The sequence below is a fragment of the Python bivittatus genome, unplaced genomic scaffold (assembly GCF_059951505.1).
Source record: "Python bivittatus isolate LINGU-HERP-01145 unplaced genomic scaffold, Pbiv_v1 ctg000020_np1212, whole genome shotgun sequence".
NCBI lineage: Eukaryota > Metazoa > Chordata > Lepidosauria > Squamata > Pythonidae > Python > Python bivittatus.
In genome coordinates this window covers 54,349,742-54,368,369 of record NW_028277030.1, presented here as the reverse complement: position 1 = coordinate 54,368,369, position 18,628 = coordinate 54,349,742, and the positions used below count along the sequence as shown (strand labels likewise).

General features: G+C 39.7%; 1 protein-coding gene across 1 annotated transcript in view; it reads left to right on the top strand.

Annotated features, from left to right (window-relative positions):
• Positions 1–382: 382 nt before the first annotated feature.
• FAXC (failed axon connections homolog, metaxin like GST domain containing) overlaps positions 383–18,628 on the top strand; it is a 34,665-nt gene continuing 16,419 nt past the window's right edge. Inside the window, exons 1-5 of the mRNA XM_007422503.3 lie at positions 383–1,097; positions 9,224–9,359; positions 11,983–12,179; positions 15,431–15,648; positions 17,573–17,689. Coding sequence (XP_007422565.1) covers positions 844–1,097; positions 9,224–9,359; positions 11,983–12,179; positions 15,431–15,648; positions 17,573–17,689 — 922 coding nt within the window. The 5' untranslated portion in view covers positions 383–843. The remainder of the gene's footprint in view (positions 1,098–9,223; positions 9,360–11,982; positions 12,180–15,430; positions 15,649–17,572; positions 17,690–18,628) is intronic.

The window sequence follows — 18,628 nt, the reverse complement described above, 5'->3', positions numbered from 1 at the left end:
CCAATCTGCCTTGACCCTGTATTTGGCCAAACAAATCCTGCAGAGTGGAAAGTCAATCTCTTTAAGATGAAGACAGTGATGAAAAGTTAAAAGGGAGAGAAATAGAGGGGTGTGGGTTGTATACAATATGGAAACACGTACATACTAAAACAAGGGTTGGTGTACCCAACAGAAGCGATTTTATTTTTGCTCCGAAGATGCAGCTCACCGCTTGAAGTGAAGTGGAGGCCATGTGACACCATCCGGGCTGATGCCGCGAAAGCTGCAGGAAACAACAACAACAAAATGAGCCAATAGGACGGAACTTCACTTCCCGGAACGGAATATACGCTAATCTCCCAACCAGCCCTCGGTCTGCCTCCCTTCCCGATGCCGACGGCCGTAAAGCTCTCCCTAAATCGCGCCCTTCGCTTACGAGTGACCTCTGTTTTCCTCTCCGCTAATCTAGCAGCTTTAGTGTTTAATTTCTCACGGAGGGGACTTGACTTGCTGCTCGGCTTTTAGGCAGATTGAAAGCCATGACATCACCTCCTACCCTCCTCCATGCGAAGACATAAAGACGGGAGGTAGCTGCAGGGAAAAAGTGCCGCCGCCGCCGCCGCCGCCGCCGCCGCCGCCGCCGGGGATGGTGGTGCTGATGTTGCAGCGATCGCCAAGGACACTCGGCAGAGCCACCGCGGCCGCCGCTCTCTCCTTCTTCTCTTTCTCCTCCTCCTCCACTGTTAAACTCCCAGCTTGCCCCTGCCATCAGCACCTTGACGCCGCCCGGTTTCTCCCTCATGCAGACGGCCCTGGCGTCGATCCGTGGGCAAACGGGAGCCAGCAACGCCCGCGTCGCGCAGCATGCACTGGGGGGTTGGCTTCGCCTCATCCAGGTCGTGCGTGGTGGATCTAAGCAGGAATCAGAGCCTTTGGTGCGCGGGGTCCGACGATCACTTTTCCTTTTATGGGGAGATCATTGCTTTCCCACCGCAGGATTACGGCGGGATCATGGCAGGGCTGGGATCTGATTCGTGGTGGAAGAAAACCCTTTATTTGACTGGGGGGGCCCTGCTCGCCGCTGCTGCCTATCTCTTCCACGAACTCCTGGCTATTAGGTGAGCGAGAGATCCGGGTTTTTGGAAGGAAGTCATAGATGCAAGATAACACAGCAGGGGCAACGATCGTGAGGATTATGTTTTCATTTAGAGCAAGGTTTCTTTGACGGGGGCCGGGAAGGGGAAGGTGGAGACGGGCAGGGTTATTGGCTGACAGGAATAGGATACAGATGGTCGCGCTTTAAGAATGCAGGCCTTAATTTAAGAGGAGGCTCTGTAATCCCAAAGCCTGCTTTCGATGCCAGCGTTAAGCCCCTGAGCAGGGCCTCTGAGAATAAGCAGAGTGCTTTTCTAGTAGCACTCTAGAATTAAAAAAAGTGTGATTTGCAGGCTGCTATGATCTCTTGTGAACTATTACTCTTGTAAAACTGGGATTACTAATTTACTTAACTTCGATTAGAAGGGAGATTTCTTTGCTTACAGTCGGTATGTTTTTAAACTGAAGCTCAATTGTAGAAGAAATAATATCCCCGTAAAACATTTAGAGCCAGCATTCAATATGACCTAGTTTAGAGCACCATTTTTGGTGATGTAGTTATAAATACTTTGTACACAAAGTGAAGTCTTCCAGTCAACCTCCACTTCTGATGGACATATCCTTGCACCTTTCTTTGGCAGTAATGGACGTGTTCTTAATTTCCCAGTCTCAGCAACAGCTGCTGTATTCCATAAGGTCTCCCATACAAATTGTAATCAGGCCTAAACCTGCTTGGCTGCCATATTGGTTAGGCATAGAGGAATAGGGCCCACTACAAAATTTCCCATGATCTCCGCTGGATCAATGGAAACAGCACAAGATCCTCTACAGAACTGTGGCATTGTGATTTCTACACACTTGCATACCAACCAAGTAACATTTATGCTGAAATATATGCAGTAAATATGAGATACGTTGTGATATTTAACAACAGATGTTTCCATTTCCTTCAAAATGGGGAGAAAAGGTGAGGTGGTGGTGGAAACAGAACAAGAAAAAAGGCTTTTCTTTCACAGTTTTTCACCTGTAAATGGCTGTGTGCAAATTTGGGATAATCAGCCTTTCCTCATTTTAGAGACGACCAGATATGCTGGACTACACACCCCATCATCAAAAGTCAGTACTGTACTGGGGAAGTCTGTTTTCTCTTTGTTTGCATGATAATTGTGAAACTCAATAGGAAACTGCTAAACTCCATTGCCAGCCTCCATTGTGGCCAGCCTCTTTGGGTTTAGCATCACCCTTGAAAAAAGGAAGAAATTCTGGAAGACTTCGAAAGCTTTCTTCCTATGCTATGATACTTTTATGGGTGTCTGATAAAAGTCTGTTCTTGTGGTTTTTGCCACTCTCATCTCTCTGTGTCAACCAGTATGACTAACTGCAATTTTAAAAATATGTAGCAAAAGCTTGGAACAGGAGCCAAGCCCCATAATTACTTTATATCAGTTCAGTTATTGTTCACAAATCACAATGTTCTAAAGTTCAGATTTCTCTTCAGAACAGTTTTCTCTCCATTGTGTATTAACTAAGGTAGTTTTGTCCCATAACCTGCAAACATTGGAGACAACATTACATAGAAAAAACGCTCAGCCTTTTTCAGACCAAGAGCCACATTTGGGCTTGGAGTGGCCTGCCAGGGGCCACCTTCCAAAAGTAGGCAGGGCCAAGGAATGGGTGCAGCCAGGCAAAAACTAAATTTTGTTTACTTGATATTTGCATTTACTTGAGTAGAATTAACGATGACTTTCCCATGTATTTAATCATGTTGTCTTTCAATCACATTAAAAGTGACAGCTTTATGGAAACTTTTGGAGAGGCACTGAAAGACTATCCATCAGAGTCTGCAGGAGTAGGCAAGGGGGGGATGAGACTGACAAAAGCAAACCCTGACCCTTTTCTATCACAGTTCAGACTTCATTGTGGTCACGGACCAGAGTTCGACTAAAAGCAACATAAACATTTAAAACATATAACATAAAACAAAGAAATAAAACAGAAATAGTTGTATGGTCACTGTGATGAGGTCATGGCAACTTTTACATACAGTAAAATAGAATTTGGCCACATTCAGTGAAACTCAGTCATATAGATCAGTGAACAGCAGCCATATGTAGAATAGATGTGAACGGTCTGAAAATGTAAAAAGGGAGTTCTAAAATAGTTGACAGTGCAGCAAAATATGAACCATATTTTAAATTTCCTCTTCTCTACCAGAACACAGGCTTAATATAAAAGATTCCCCACCCCCCAAATTTTCCTTCAAGAACAAATTTCCGTGGAAGTAATTGAAACATGCTAGGGTTAATGTCCTTCTGAATTTGGAGATAATTATTTAATTTAACCATCTTGTGGGACCAGCTACTCAAAAACATAACTCTAGAGAGGGCTGACAGATGTAATAGCCCTTCTGTGCCCATAACACATTGTAAAGGCCTGACACTGCCTGCCTGTAGCCCATCATTGATGGTATACCTTTACTTTGAGCACCACAACATCTCATGCATACACAAAAGAGGTGGAGCTTGTGGCACAATCACAATGCTGCTTTTGTTTTTCTAATGAAATCAGCACTAATTCATGTCTCTTCAGAAGAAATCACCTCTAAATTCAAGGGACTATCATACCAAATAAGGGGGTATGTGTCTAGGGGATTTGTAGGGTGCTTCCAGAAAGAGGATTCCTAGAATTACCAAAGTCCACCTCTTCCATCTGTTGATCTTCCAAAGTAGTTGATAGTTTTAAAATCATGGTAAATCTGAGGATCGGTTTATTTGGAGCTGATTGGATATGTTTGTTTCATTTGTTTCATTTATATTGTACCTGTCCTGCATTGTCCTCTCTTCAATTTTATCATCACAATTACTCTTTGAGGTAGGGTAGACTGATAATTAATAATTGCCCTAAAAGCAATTAAAGAGGTTTATATAGTTGGGTTCAAAGCTGGGTCTACCCAGGTCTAGTCTAACACTATATTAGCATTGTTTCACATAGTACATTCTGAATTATTTATTTGTGGTTGTTTTGTTATTAAAAGTTGACTAATCAGTTCTTGAACTTTCTGCAAGAATACATTGGAGAGTAAGACCAGTGATTATCATAACTAGTAACTATTAACCTCCCCAGTTTAATAGAATTTATTGTATCGGGCAATTCTATGCACATCTGCTTAGAAAGAAGTTGTGCTTAATTTAATCAACTTTATGCCCAGGTGTGAATTTGCTTTATTTTTTATTTTATTTATTTATTGATCATATTTATATAGCCACCAATCTCACAAAAGAGTAACTTGGGTGGTGTAATATATTTATATTGTCTTGACCCAGTTATAAAACTCTCTTGATACATTCTCAAAACTTTCACAAATTACTAGGGGAGATATGGAAGCATAGATTTTTACATATCTGTTTAATTAATTGTTTTTATGATGACTAAATTACAAACACAATAGACTGCATATAATATAGTTATTACATTGTTTTAAAGGAGATCATTGCATTTCTTTTTCTTGTGTAGTATATATCTTCCATAATGGCTCATGAGATTTAGATTTTGTTATACAAATCTCTTAAATTTGTTTCTTTAAGGCAACAATCTGAGGCCCATTAGATGTGTTTGAACATAACTCCAGAATTCTTAAATATCTGGAAGGAAATATGTTGGGAAAAATTTGTATAGGTGATTATCTTACCTTTAACTGATCTGATTTATTACTGGTAATCTTTAAATCCTAAGCAAATTGATAGGTGATTATGACATTATAGACTTGAGAATAAGTCCCATTAAACTCAGGAGGGCCGAGCAGATGTATCTTGCATTATCTTATAACAGCACAGTTCTAATCATGAATAAATCTCATTAAATAGGTCTCTTTTCTAAGGAGGTATGCATGTACTCCTAATTTAAATTAAACAGTATTACTTCTAGAGAATATGTTTAATTGAACTCAGACTAATTTCTAAGGCAGCTCGATGTGCTTGCTTAAATGCTGCAAGCAACTTAAAACGAACATAAGAGAATTTATTTATTTTATTTTATTTATTTATTATTAAATTTGTATGCTGCCCATCTCCCCCCAGCGGGTGACTCTGGGCGGCTATAAGAATAAGGAGGGCCCTGGTTAGGTCAGCCCTTAGAGGTAAATGCGATGAAGAAACAGACTTCACAAGAATGACTGGAAGTCTACTCTGTTGAGGTAGGCTATAGTAACAAAATCTTGAAAGCTTGACTGTGTTTTCCCTTCCTTTCCTCTTATACCCCAGGGCAGTGTTTCTCAACCTTGGAAACTTTAACTTGTGTGGGCTGGGGTATTCTGGGAGTTGAAGTCCACACATCTTAATGTTTCCAAGGTTGAGAAACACTGCCCCAGAGAGTTAAGGAGGAGCCACTTTGAATTTCTTTCTGATGTTTTGTTCATTTCCTGCATTTAAAACATGTTTTTGTAACTGTCACCCCATAAGGTCATCTCTGTGGCTCTCCGTGTGGCTCTGACTGCTCTACACCAGGACCTGAGCCAGTTGGCATAACAGTCAAGGCCTTTGATTAGCACCAGGGAGATAGTCCGCCTTAAGGCATGGAAGCGCACTGGGTGATTGGGGGCAGTTACTCTTTCTCAGCCCAACCAGCCTGTCTCACAGGGTTGTGGTGGGAAGAAAGGGGAGGAGGGAGCATTATGTATGACAATTTGAATTTTGGAAGGAAAATCAATTTATACTAATTATACTAATTAAAAGATCTCAATAAGGAATAGTAATTTTTTTATTGTTGCTAACCAGCATTCACCAACTCAGAGTCCTCCAGATAAGTTGAGACAGTTACAGATAGAATTCCTGGTCTCCATGACCGTTAGTCATGTTGGGTGGGAATTCTAGGAGTTGCAATCCCACTATATCAGGACAGCTCCATATCAGGGAAGGCTGTTAAGATCAAGCTTTGGGGACCATAGCTTCAAATCTTAATTGTTTTGGAAGGGTGCCTGGTACAGCAATTCATAGATAGATCTATTGATTAATGGGAGGGGGGATGTTTTAAAGATTGTTCTGATAGATTAATTCTGCTAGGTAGAATAGCCATCATTCTGATAAGTGGGAGAAAGCAAATATCTGTTATGTCTAAAAACTTTGTGCATTTATGCAAAATAAAGACAAATCAGGGTAGAATTGCAGATAATACAAAATGATTTTGTAATCTGCTATTGCAGATTATTGATGGACATCCCATACCCTGGGTTGTGCTTGGATGTTATTGTTTCTGGTAGCCTTAGTCTTTTTTGTAATTTTCTGCTATTGTTTCTGCTGTAGTAGTTCTGTTATTTTGTTATACTGATTTATGATTCTAATTGAAGAAGGGAATATGAGCCTCTCAGAATCCTGTTGGATTGGAGTGGCATCTAAGCCCCAGTAAATAAATAAAAATAGATAAATAATTAGGAGAGAAGCAACTAACCAAAAGTAGGGAAAACATGCCTTTATGCTATATTTTCAGCAAGCTTGTAGAATTAGTAAGATGGATTGATCCTGAAATATGATTTGTGTTGGCCTGAGTCATCAGAAGAGCATATTCTTGTAACAACAACAATCAGTTTTTCAAAATGTCATTAGCTACAGAGTGTGGTTGAGAGCGGGAAATGTAGCAATAAACCCACTGATGTATCCACTTACAGTTTAGATACCAGTAAGACCCATATCACTTATCCATCATGAACAGCAGAGATAAAAACACAAAAGCCTTCTTTGCTTTTTGTCAGAGTCTACCAACGAAAGAAAGAACCTGATGGAGGGTTGTGTTCCCTGGATCCCAGCTCCTAAACAGAGAGAGATTGTGTACTCAGCCTTGATTAATATTCTGTTATACAGCAGGGCTCAGAAGCCTGTGGATCACAAGTTGTCCCAAGAACCTCTCAAGGTTGCACTGCCAACATTTGATGCCATATTTTCTCCTCTCTTTATTGTTATTAACAAATTAAGCCATCAGATAGATTCATTAAACCTCTGTGGGGTTGTCAGACATGTTTATTGAGCAAGTCCCCCTCATCCCACCCCAAAGTGCCAGAAATAAAAATCTGGCCCTCTGAGGCCCTTTGAGCCAGTAAATAAAAGGGTTTGACCAGCTGAAAGAAAGTTGGCCATGTTGTAGGAGCTACAGTCTCCAAAGCACCAAGATTGCCTCACAGAATCATGGGTGTTATAAGAATTTCTCCCAATGGCCTGCCTGAGGTAAATAGTCCCACGGGAGAATCTAGAAGAGGCTGTTTTTGTTTTTGCTGCCTCAGAGAAAGTTGAAGAAACTACAGGTTGAAGTGATGAAGCAGGTAAGATGAGAGAAGAATGAATAGGAAAGGAAAAGGAGCCCTGATTCACTTTCACTAGTCTTGTCCTCTTTGTGGCTCTTTTTATAATTAATATTCCAGCCTGAAGGACAATGTCTGCTCTTGGTCTCTTGGCGTTGATGTAATGTTTACATTCTGGAACTGAAGCTAAATTTTGGTCTGGTCTCCTGGAAGTAGGCTGGAACATACCCATGGCACATTTTGAAATTGGGATAATGCATTATTAGCTTATTCTGCTGGAAGAGAAGTTTCTCTAAATGCTGAGTGGAGGGAGGCAAAGGGAGTGAGGAATTAAGACACATGATGACAAGGATGTCTGTGGCTGAAATGCAGAATCACATATAGGATATTTGTAAATAAAACAACTGATTGTAGTGATGAAGTGTTCATATATTGTGTCAAATCATGATAAATGTTGCCCTTTTTCTGGTTGGGGAGGAATTTAAGGTGAAGACTAGGATTATTAAACAATGTTGAGGCTTCACATGGTTATTTTGCACTCTGGGGGAAAAAATCCATCAAAAGTTGGTGCTCGGCTATCAAATTTCAGCATGTTAATCTAATGGAGGCCTGGAGGCTGTACATAGCCCTTAAGCCATGGATTGCTCATCCTTGTACTAAGCCAGAACCAAAGCAAACCACATTATGGCATAGCACAGTGTGTGAATCTGACAACAGAATCAAAGGCAGTGCCTGGCAGTATGGGGGCAAAGGTCTATAATTCTCTTTCAAATGCTCTTCCAGTTCATGAAGAGATCTGTGTTGGTATCACACTAAGGGAAACAATTGGATGAACAATGCACAGAGTTCTAATGACTGGCTGAGGGTGATATCCCTATTTATCGATAGTTCAACTAAATTATTTCTCTTTTATCTTTGGAAATTTGAGAGAGTCACAGTACAATGACTACACTGTGTTTTTTGTGTGTTCTTTTATTTTTAAAATTATGGTTGTATGCTTTAGCTGTTCTAAATAAATATTTGTGTAATCCAGAAATCTTTATTATCTAGTGCCATGGGCTCCTTGGGGAAAGGACAGAATAGAAATAAAAGGAATAGTAAATAAAAATAAACATGATTTTATAACTGACTGACCAAACCATCTACAATAGTAAAACTAAACAATGATATTAAATTTAGATATCAATCTGCTGATTTCTTTGTGAAGTTCAAATATCATGTTTGCCCACAGCAAGATTGCAGCCCTAGTTAAAATTTATTTTGAAACTATTTTCCACTAACTTGAGAAAATTGAATTAGTTGTTGCACAATCCTAACTCAGTAGCTGTAAAATGAATACATGTAGTACCATAAAGATGAGAGGCTCGTTTGAAAGAAATAAAATTGAAATAAAACCCTAGTTAAAATTAGGCTTTTCTATGAATATTTTAGGATCAGAGCTGCAAATTGTTTTGTGCACTACAAGTATGTATTGTTTTCAATTAAGTTTAATATGTTTTTAAATTACTATAACCTGATATTTGCTATATGATACCAAGTAAGTGGAATCAAGACTCGAACCTACAATGCAGACCTAGAGAACATGACATTATTATTATATGTGATGTCATTATAATCATAATGCACATTGCCATATGTATCAGTGAAACTTGGAAAGGTTTGTAGCTATTCTAATACAAATTCAGCTTGGCTTGTTGGCTTACTTAGAAACTTCAGAAATGATGAATAAAAATGGCAGTAATCTAAGAAAAGACAGAGTTTTTGTCTCAGCAACTGCATTGTACTTTGAGTGTTTTATGTATTTTAGTGCTCTCCAAAATGTGACGTCTTCTGCTTTGTAAACCTTGCTTGTTTTGCTTCTAGGAAAGAACAAGAAGTCGATTCAAAAGATGCCATCATACTACATCAATTCTCAAGGCCAAACAATAATATTCCCAGTTTATCTCCTTTCTGTTTGAAAATGGAGACTTACTTGAGGATGGCTGATTTGCCCTATCAGGTAAACGTCTGCATCTTGGACTCTAGACCAGAATTATTTAGCTTCACTAAATAGCAATATTTTATTAAAAATAATTTGAAATGTGAAACTGCTCAAATGCTATAGTTTTTATGCAACTAAAGCATTTCACAGTGCTGCATTCCTATGTCTTATTCTTTATGGAAAGCTTAGACATGGGAAGGTAAAGAATGATTCCAGAAGGCTGTGTGTGTGTGTTTGCCTGACATGCAAGAGAACCTGACATTAAGACTGACTGTGTGATACCAAGGTACTTATAACTGTGACTGTGGTATCCCATGTGACTGTGGGATACCAAGGTACTTGTAGCTGGTCTGCATGTCTGCTATGGGGTGGAGCTACTAGTGAGCCCATAGCAGACATACAGACCAGCTACAAGTACCTTGGTATCCCACAGTCACATGGGAACCATGATGAGGAGGCAAGGAAGACAGCAACATCCAAGTACCACCAAAGGATAGGACAGGTCCTGAACAGCCAGCTCAATGAGAAGAACAAGATCCATGCCATCAACACGTATGCCCTGCCAGTCATCAGATACCCTGCCGATATAGTTAGCTGGTCAAAGTAGGATATGAAGCCCACCAATGTGAAGACCCAGAAGCCTCTCACAATGTACGGAGGTTTCCACTCCAAGTCCAACACCCAGAGACTGTACAAAAGCCAGAAAGAGGGTGAATGGGGTCTGGTGGTGTCAAAGCCACTGTCCTGGATGAAACCCAGAGCATTCAGGAGTACATCAGTAATATAGCACCCAAAGATGACCTGCTGAGAGAATACCTGAGGCAGCAGCAGACATGGGAGAAAGTTCAAGCAGAGGAAGGGCATGGCAAGAAAAGACCCTGATCTCTTTGAATGGGGGCAGAGGCAGTCTTGTGGGGGAATACGTATATTAAAGAAATTTTAAAAATATGATAGCAAAAAACCAGGGGTGAGTACAGTCTAACTTACATACAGTGTAACCATTTAACAGGCCCCATACTTCCTTGGGATCCCCAAGCCTGATGGCACATCCCAAGTTTTGAGGGCCTTCCAGAAGGCCAGCAAGATATAAATGAGCCACTGAGATGGACATTTTGCTAAGCCATAAAATGCAGTAGATTTGGGGGTAAAGAAGAGTTGGAATTGTTTTGAGAACAATGGGAAAAATTGCAGTGTTCATATATTGTCATTAGCCCCCTTTTCTTAAGCCTGTTAAGTCAGACCTCAGGAACCTTTGGGAAGAGTTTTCTGTAAAATCACTTGTCACAATAGCAGTTGTTTACAACCAATCTCTTTCAACAAAGAGAAAGAACAATGTTCTTTTTGGTTCTAAAATTATTATAAATAGAAGCAGCAGCATCTACTGTATAGGGTGAGGGTGTCAACATTAGCAAAGATTGCAGACAGAGTGTTGGGATGCAAGCCCCACCCCTTTTGAATGTCCATGTGACACTTACACATGGACAGAAAGTGTGGGACTTGCATCACCCTTCGTTTGCCAGATTTGACACTCTCACCCTACAGACGCTGAATAGAAAACTACATTGACTGTATCCTAAAATTATGTAAATGAAAGTAGTGTAGACAAAAAATATCATCTGGAAATATCCTGTGTGTTATTTACACTTTTCCAAGTTCCTATATTAATATTACTACTTGTCATTAATAGCAGTAGTAGTGGTAATAATAATGGCAGTGGTACTATTACCAATCCTCTGGTAAGATCTTGTTTCTTGAAAAGTCCTTGATGGCCCATTTCTTCTATCTTCATAGCAACCACATGAGGAATATATTTATTTATAGAATAGTTTTCATAATATAAAATCCAAATAAGAACACATGGGTTGGCAGCTTAAGAGGAATGTTAATACACTGTTACTAACACAATTTTTAAAAAGCTAGGGAATGAAAGGGGACTTTTGTTTGTTTTGTACTTACATTACAACATTTTTGTTAAGCATTGTCATCCCAAGATACTAAAGAGACTGAAGCAGAGTCCAAATACTGAATCCTTCCTTTTGCCTAGGATAGTATTTTTCAATCTTGGCATCTTTAAGATGTGTGGACTTCCAGAATTCCTCAGCTGGCTGGGGAATTCTAGGAGTTGAACTCTACATATCCTATAGTTGCCAAGGTTGAGAAACACTGATTTAGGACCACTAAGACTTACTGAACTAATCAGAGAAACATTATTCCTTTCCACCTTGACCTACCCCCCAGATATCATTTGAAATAGATTGCTTTGCTATAAATTGCTTCCCTGTCTTCATGACAGAACCTGTCTCAATCTTTAGGGGAGTGTACAGCTACTATATGTGAGCTGCAGAGATCCAGATGACCACTAGATGGCACCAAAGAATCAGGGTTTTCTGTATATTTTCTGGACTTTGTAGCCCCAGAATCAAAGCTGTAAGAGAGAGAGAGCAACAGATTCAGGGCCTCTTTAGACATTTGTGCCAGCAACAACATGATTTAGAATGCAAAGAAGTTTGAGATAATGTTAGGTGATCATTTCAGCTTTATGGAGGAGCGGAACTGAATTCATGGCAAGAGCTAAACCTGACTTAGCTCTTTGTGTTTCCATGTGATTGCTTTATTTTTGTTCTGTTGTTTTGCTTCATAGAACTACTTTGATGGAAAGCTTTCTCCCCAAGGGAAAATGCCCTGGATCGAATACAATCGCAAAAAGGTATCCGGCACAGAATTCATTATTGATTTTTTGGAAGACAAGCTTGGAGTGAATTTAAACAAACACCTTGGCCCACATGAGAGAGCTGTTTCTAGAGCAGTAACAAAAATGGTGGAGGAGCACTTCTACTGGTAAGTTGCCATAGGAATAGGAGTGCTCTTGAAAGAATTAAAGGATGTAGCTGCACTTCATTGCCCTGTGAGACATTTACAATGGACAACATAGTTTTTGCAAGGAGCCCAGGACTGAATGCAGTGTGTGCAGTGGGCCTGCTCCCAACGTGTTTCTCCTTTAGCTACCTCTATGGCAAGACCTGAAGGGAGACTCTGCTCATAGGACCTGAATACACTTAGACTTAATGCACATTTGGGAGTTCTCTGTCATAAGAGTCTCCAACCCTGTGGAAAGTTTTACCCACTTTTAGAAGAAGACCAAGACGTACCCCTCCCCAATTTAACCCTTGTAATGCCACATGGCTATGCCCGGGACTGCCGGCATGCATCAGCAATCTTTTCATAGCCACAGTGGGCAGGGCCACAAGACAAAGTGGGTTAAATGAGGACTAAATGCAGAATAAAACCAAAGTGAAGAGATTAAAATAATTGCTCACTCCTATCTTAAAGGAGATGTGTGCACAAATGTGCATAAACACATGCAAGTATACCTACCACTTTTTAGATTTTGCAATAACTTTCCAAACATTGTGTCCTTTCCTCAGTTCCTATCCATTGAATCTATTTAATGGACTAGGAAGGAATGTAATAGTTATACATAGATTAGGTGGAAGGATAATAAAAGTGGCTGAAAATATATAGTCCCATTTCCTCTCATTAGTTTGCACCCAGCTTATTTTTTTATTAATCCTCATTAAGCTTCCTTCTTGAGATGGAGGATTGATGATAATGAAATAAGCAGAGCACCATAGAGGGATTTCGTGTTCCTAAAGATACTTTGTTGTTATGTGGATTTAATTTTTTCCCCCATCAAAGCATTTCCCAAAATAGGCGAATGCATCAATTAGTTGATGGGGGTAGGAGGAGGAGATGAAAACACAAAACCCTCTGCTAAAGGGAGGTTTGTTTCAAGGATGTGTAGTCCAGGGCACGAGACAATGGATGCACGTTGTCTTAAACAAAACTAGCTGATGCAAGTTGAAGACACAGCTCAACCTGTACCTCTCGCAGTACCTCTGCAGGCAAACCCAGAGGACTGTCTTTCTCCTGGTTTGTTTGAAAGGACGGCCTTTTGCCGAACCCAGTTGGAGCAGTTTTAGAATCTTTTGCTAGGATCCTGAGGCCTCTCATGCCACATGTGTATAAAATGAATAAGGGGAAAAAAGGTGAACAAATCAAATATAAGGAGGAAAACAAGAAGGAATCAAAGTACATACTTACACATGCAATTTGTAAGTTTCTTGTAATGTTAGGGAAAGCACATCAGTAAGGTTCAAATATAACATTTTAACATCTTCAATGCCTTTTCCGAGCCTTCCTGCTCAGCAGTAGAGGCTCAGGACACAGGAGAAAAGGACAGCCCACTTCCTTGTTATCCCCTTTGTACGTGCCTCTATTGATGCGTATTTTCTTCCATTTGAAAGAGACGTTTCTCATCATAAATAATTAAGAGGCTGATCCACAGAAGACCAAGGCATCTGGTTTTTCTCCCTGTGTTTTTTTCTCTTCCCTCCAAGCTCTCAGCAGCTCTAATTTGCATGGGTCAGTGCTGTATCCTGAATGACACCCCCCCCAAGTATTTGCTCATTTTAAAGAAAAGGGAAATAAATGAATTTGTGTCATTTTGTAGCCATCCTGAATGATTTCCGCCAGCACCAGCTAAGCTACTGAGTCCCCAATATCAAGCTTTTCAAGAGTTCTCAGAATCACCTGGTGGAAGTGCCTGCTGTGGGTATTTGGCATTACTTAGGAGAGACAAAGCGTATATTTGGAGAAAGGCCTATTATCAGCCATGGTGGTAACCTGACAGTCTGCATTACCTTCTCCTCACTCCCAGGAAAATTCCCTAATGTCAGCTAACATGGTTCAACTTGATTCAAAAGTTGTGAGGAAAGGGAGAGGTAGCAGATAAGCTCTGTCAGGATATGACCTGACCTGACCTGACCCCACTTACAAAATACTCTGCGCTTTATAAATATTTAATCCTGAATATTGTTGGGAAACTACTGGGCCTGTTTTCAGCACAGTCTCTCCCTCTCCTTTTGAAGCTAGGGTTTATTCTGCTTTCCAAATAGTCCTATGAAATACTCAGGAGAAGGCTGTGTGAGGTCACTGCTGTGAGGGAAAATTAACAATCCCATGCAACATAATTTTCACACTCAAATATTGTTGTATGTTATTATCAATCTACAAAACAATCCTTTGCTTCACAACTTTTTCCTAGTCATTGTTTGCAATTACTGACATCATACAATTGGAAGAGTGAAAAGGGATCAACTCACTTTTGCAATCCAGGACTCTACTTGCATAAGTCCTTCAAAGCTAGAATATTTGTTTGTTTTACATCAAGCAGCTTCATCCTGCTCTTCCACCAAAAAGCACCTAGAAGGCTCACCTATAGTAATAAACACAAGATACCTGATGTCTACAAGCCAACAATCTAAACAAAAGGAGAAAGGGATTGGGAAGAAAGAGAAGATGAATACATGAAACAGGAGCATCAATCCTTAAAGTTGAAATATACAGTTGGAAAGAGAATGTGAGATGTCCACATGTCAAATAGCACTAGATGGCTCCAAAAAATGACCCAGGGCAAACACTGTAATGTGGGCATCTAAAACCCTTTCATGAAAGATACAACCTTAGCTTCTCCAACCTGCTCTCTTCCAGATGTTTTGGACTCTGCCTCTCCAAATGTTCACCATTTTGACTATAGATTATAGAGAAGTCCAAAGTATCAAGAGGACATTAGTTTGGAGGAAGCTGCACTAGCTATTTGAACCATTTCTACTTCTGCATGAAAATCCTCCTCATTTGAGATTTAGACAAACCTCAGTCTTTCGAGAAAATGTTGCTCATTTTATAGAAAGATGGTCTATAACATATTTTATTAAACATTCACCCAGTTGCCCCCCCCTTTTTTGAAAGGGCAACCAATTGTAAGGCATTGTAATCCATTCTTCCCCAACCTGGCATCCTCCATATGAGCTTGACTACCATTCCCATAATATTTGTTTTTTGGAATCAAAGATAGGCTAGTGTTGCCTGAAAGCCAGCCAGTGCTGCTGCTTTGAAGTACCTTTTCCATCTAGTACAACAGGGACAACAGCAACAGTGTGGGGAAACTGCTGTCTTGTCATATTCTGTATGTATTTACTGCAGTTATAGCACTGCTGGAAATCAATGTTGTGGTTGTCTTCAATATTTAGGACCTTAGCATATTGCCAGTGGGTGGACAATCTCCATGAGACCCAGAAGATGCTTTCTCTTGGTGGGCCCTTTAGTGACTTACTGAAGTGGATTCTGTGCCACATAACAAAAGGAATTGTGAAGCGGGAAATGTATGGACATGGCATTGGCCGCTTCTCTGAGGAAGAAATATACAAGCTGATGGAGAAAGATATGCGCTCTTTGGCCAGTCTTCTGGGTAATGCATAGTACATTTCATTAAGTTCTGTATGCATAATCTTTCTTCCTTTCTAATTTCTGCTATATGGTTAAACTTCAGATTATTTATTTTTAGCTAGTCACATGACTGTCTTGAGGCTATTGAATTTACCTAGGCCTGCATGCCTAATGACCCATTCAGTTTAACTGTTATGAAGTTAACACAAGTTGTGAACTGCCCTAACTGAAGCACCTCTTAAGTCAGTATTTCTCTCTCATACCTGGCTGGTCAAACGTGTTGGGGTTAATGGGCCACAAACTGCACAGGCTAGATTTTAGCATGCTGTTCTTCAGCTTGGTGCTGGAATTGGCAAGTGCCCTCAGCAGTAACAATTACTTATGATTTATTTAATAATTCTCTGCAAGAAGCAGTTTGACTCACCTACCCAAATAGATTGGAACTATTACAGTAGTGTAATGCATTGAAATGGGATGAATTGAAAGCACAAATGGATTGGAGAGGTGGCTTGAAACTTCTGCCTTAGAACTAAGACTTGGCCACAGTGAGAAGCTGTCAAATTCTATTCCAGAACCCTCTTAATTTCTTGAAAGGGTGTTGAGGGTTCCTGTCTTATCACTTATGGCATATTCACCAATACAATACTGCATAGTTTCAGCCTAACATATTGGGGCATATTGATATTCATTATGAGACATTATAAGAAGCATTCATAGAGCAAGTAACATTTTATTTAATTGTGCAATGTTCAGAAAGATGCATTTTCATTATATTTGCAATATAGTATTGCCTGTCAAATCCAGATCATATCTGTGTAAAGTATCTTTCTGATGAAAGAGACAGGAGATTTGGGGTTACTGGAGACCTGAATCAGAATTCCAAGATTCAGGCATGTTTTCCAGAAAGTACTGTATAACGAGTTATTATAAGTCTCCCTATCATTAAATATAAAAGCCCCTATGAGTCACCTAAATGTTCTGTGCATATTGAAGCACTACTGCAGAAGCTTCACGGCTGAGTTGAGTCGCGTGTGTTGTTCCTTAAAGGTACGTTTCTCCATTTATATCAGCGAGGTCACTGATTTCAATTCCATTCCAAAAGTAGCCCTGAGTGTTTGCTATTCCCATTTATAGGCAAAAACTGTTTGGAGTAATAATTTATAGGCAAAGACTGTCTGAAATCATATTTTATAGGCAAAGACTGTTTGGAGTAAGCCTAGGTCTCCACTGCAAAAATTGCACAAGGAATTTCTCTGTGTAGAAAGTACATAATGTGATACTGAATTGGTCAAGATTCTTATACTACGTAATTCCTTGCCCTTGTTGGGACTGTGAGAAAATGGTATGTTCCTGGTATTGGGCATCATCACCTGTGTTTTGCCTAATCACCTGGAAACAGTGTTGCTCACGACAGGGGACTAGTCTTGGCTAAATAAAATATTGATTAAAATATTGATATGGGAGAAAATTATGATTCTTCCATAACTAAGAGTCATCTGCATTTGAAAAAAAAAATCAAATCATTTTCAATTGTGTGTGTGCATGTATGTGTGTTTGTGTGTATATATATGAGAGCCAATTTGTCTGTGGAAAAACTGTGCATCTTCACAAATACATAAAATTCTTCAGAGCAATAGGCTATAGATACAGCCAAACACATACTAAATGTTCCATATTCTTTTTTTAAGGAGCTAATTAGTGAAAAATCCATGCAGTGACTAGAGATCACAATAACCAGTTCCATTTTACAGAATAATTAGAATGTACATATCAGTTCAAACCATCATATGTGTCTAATGGGTTGACTGCTAAGTTTACCTTTTTTGAAGGAAATAGCAAGCATTAAGCAATATGAGACTGAAATGTAGTGTGTGCATTAAAAAACACAAAGGAGATAAAATATTACAACCCACTTAAATATTTTTTGACATTTACTTATTTTCTAGGTGATAAAAAGTACATAATGGGACCCAGGCTTTCTACTGTAGACGCTACGGTGTTTGGTCATCTGGCTCAGGCAATGTGGACATTGCCAGGAACTAGGCCTGAGCGCCTCATTAAAGGTATGAACACTTTAATCCAGCAAGAAGGAATTATATGATAGTGATAAGAAAAAAATTACAGCTCCTGTTCTGAGTCAGCTTCAAGCCTTGTTCATGCACCAGCCAATAATGTGTGAATAAAGGGATTGGAGTCCACAGTAATCCTCCCCTTCCAGCATCTGCTTGTTAGGAAAGGTCCATTGGATAGGATTTGCCATTGGATAGGATTTGCCAGCTGATTGGAAGTCCTGGGCAATAGATCATGTGGAGGAGCTGATACAATTCACATGTTAAATCTAATTATGGAACTGGGGAAAGCAAATCAGATCTGATGAGCACTATGAAGGATGGTAGGGGGGCATGGTCATAATTTTTCAGCTTTTGATTTTCTCATGTTTCACTCTGCTTAATTTGTCATGGGAGAAACAAAGAACTACTGTATGTAGGTGGTGTTCCTAAATCTTATATTGGTCTTGGAAAACTCTGCCTGACATTGCCACACACTTTCAAACATATAATGGAAGTGTAAGAATGTTCTTTTAAAAATGAAAGCTGGGATTCTCAGGGAGCCATATATGTACTCTGATGCTTTTCAGGAAGAGCTCCCTGGAAATGACATGTGAGAATGTTGATCAAAGTATTGGTGTAGAAACCTACAGAAAGACAGAAAATATGTGAGTGGTGTATCAGACACTTACAGAAGGGAAGAGTTTTCTCTTTCTTGTTTTTGGAAACTTTACCTTTGATTCTGTCAACTGGATGATGAGTTCTGATTTTCTGTACTCTATGGCCAGATGCCCTTGGTCATTCACACACACAGACTCTGTATGTGTGTAACCCATACCCATACATGCACATCTGCACATACGTAGTTGGCCAACATGGAAATAAAAGGATATCAAACAGAGGTGTGTACAAGGCAGATTGAATTATATGCTACATATAGTTTTTAGTATAGTA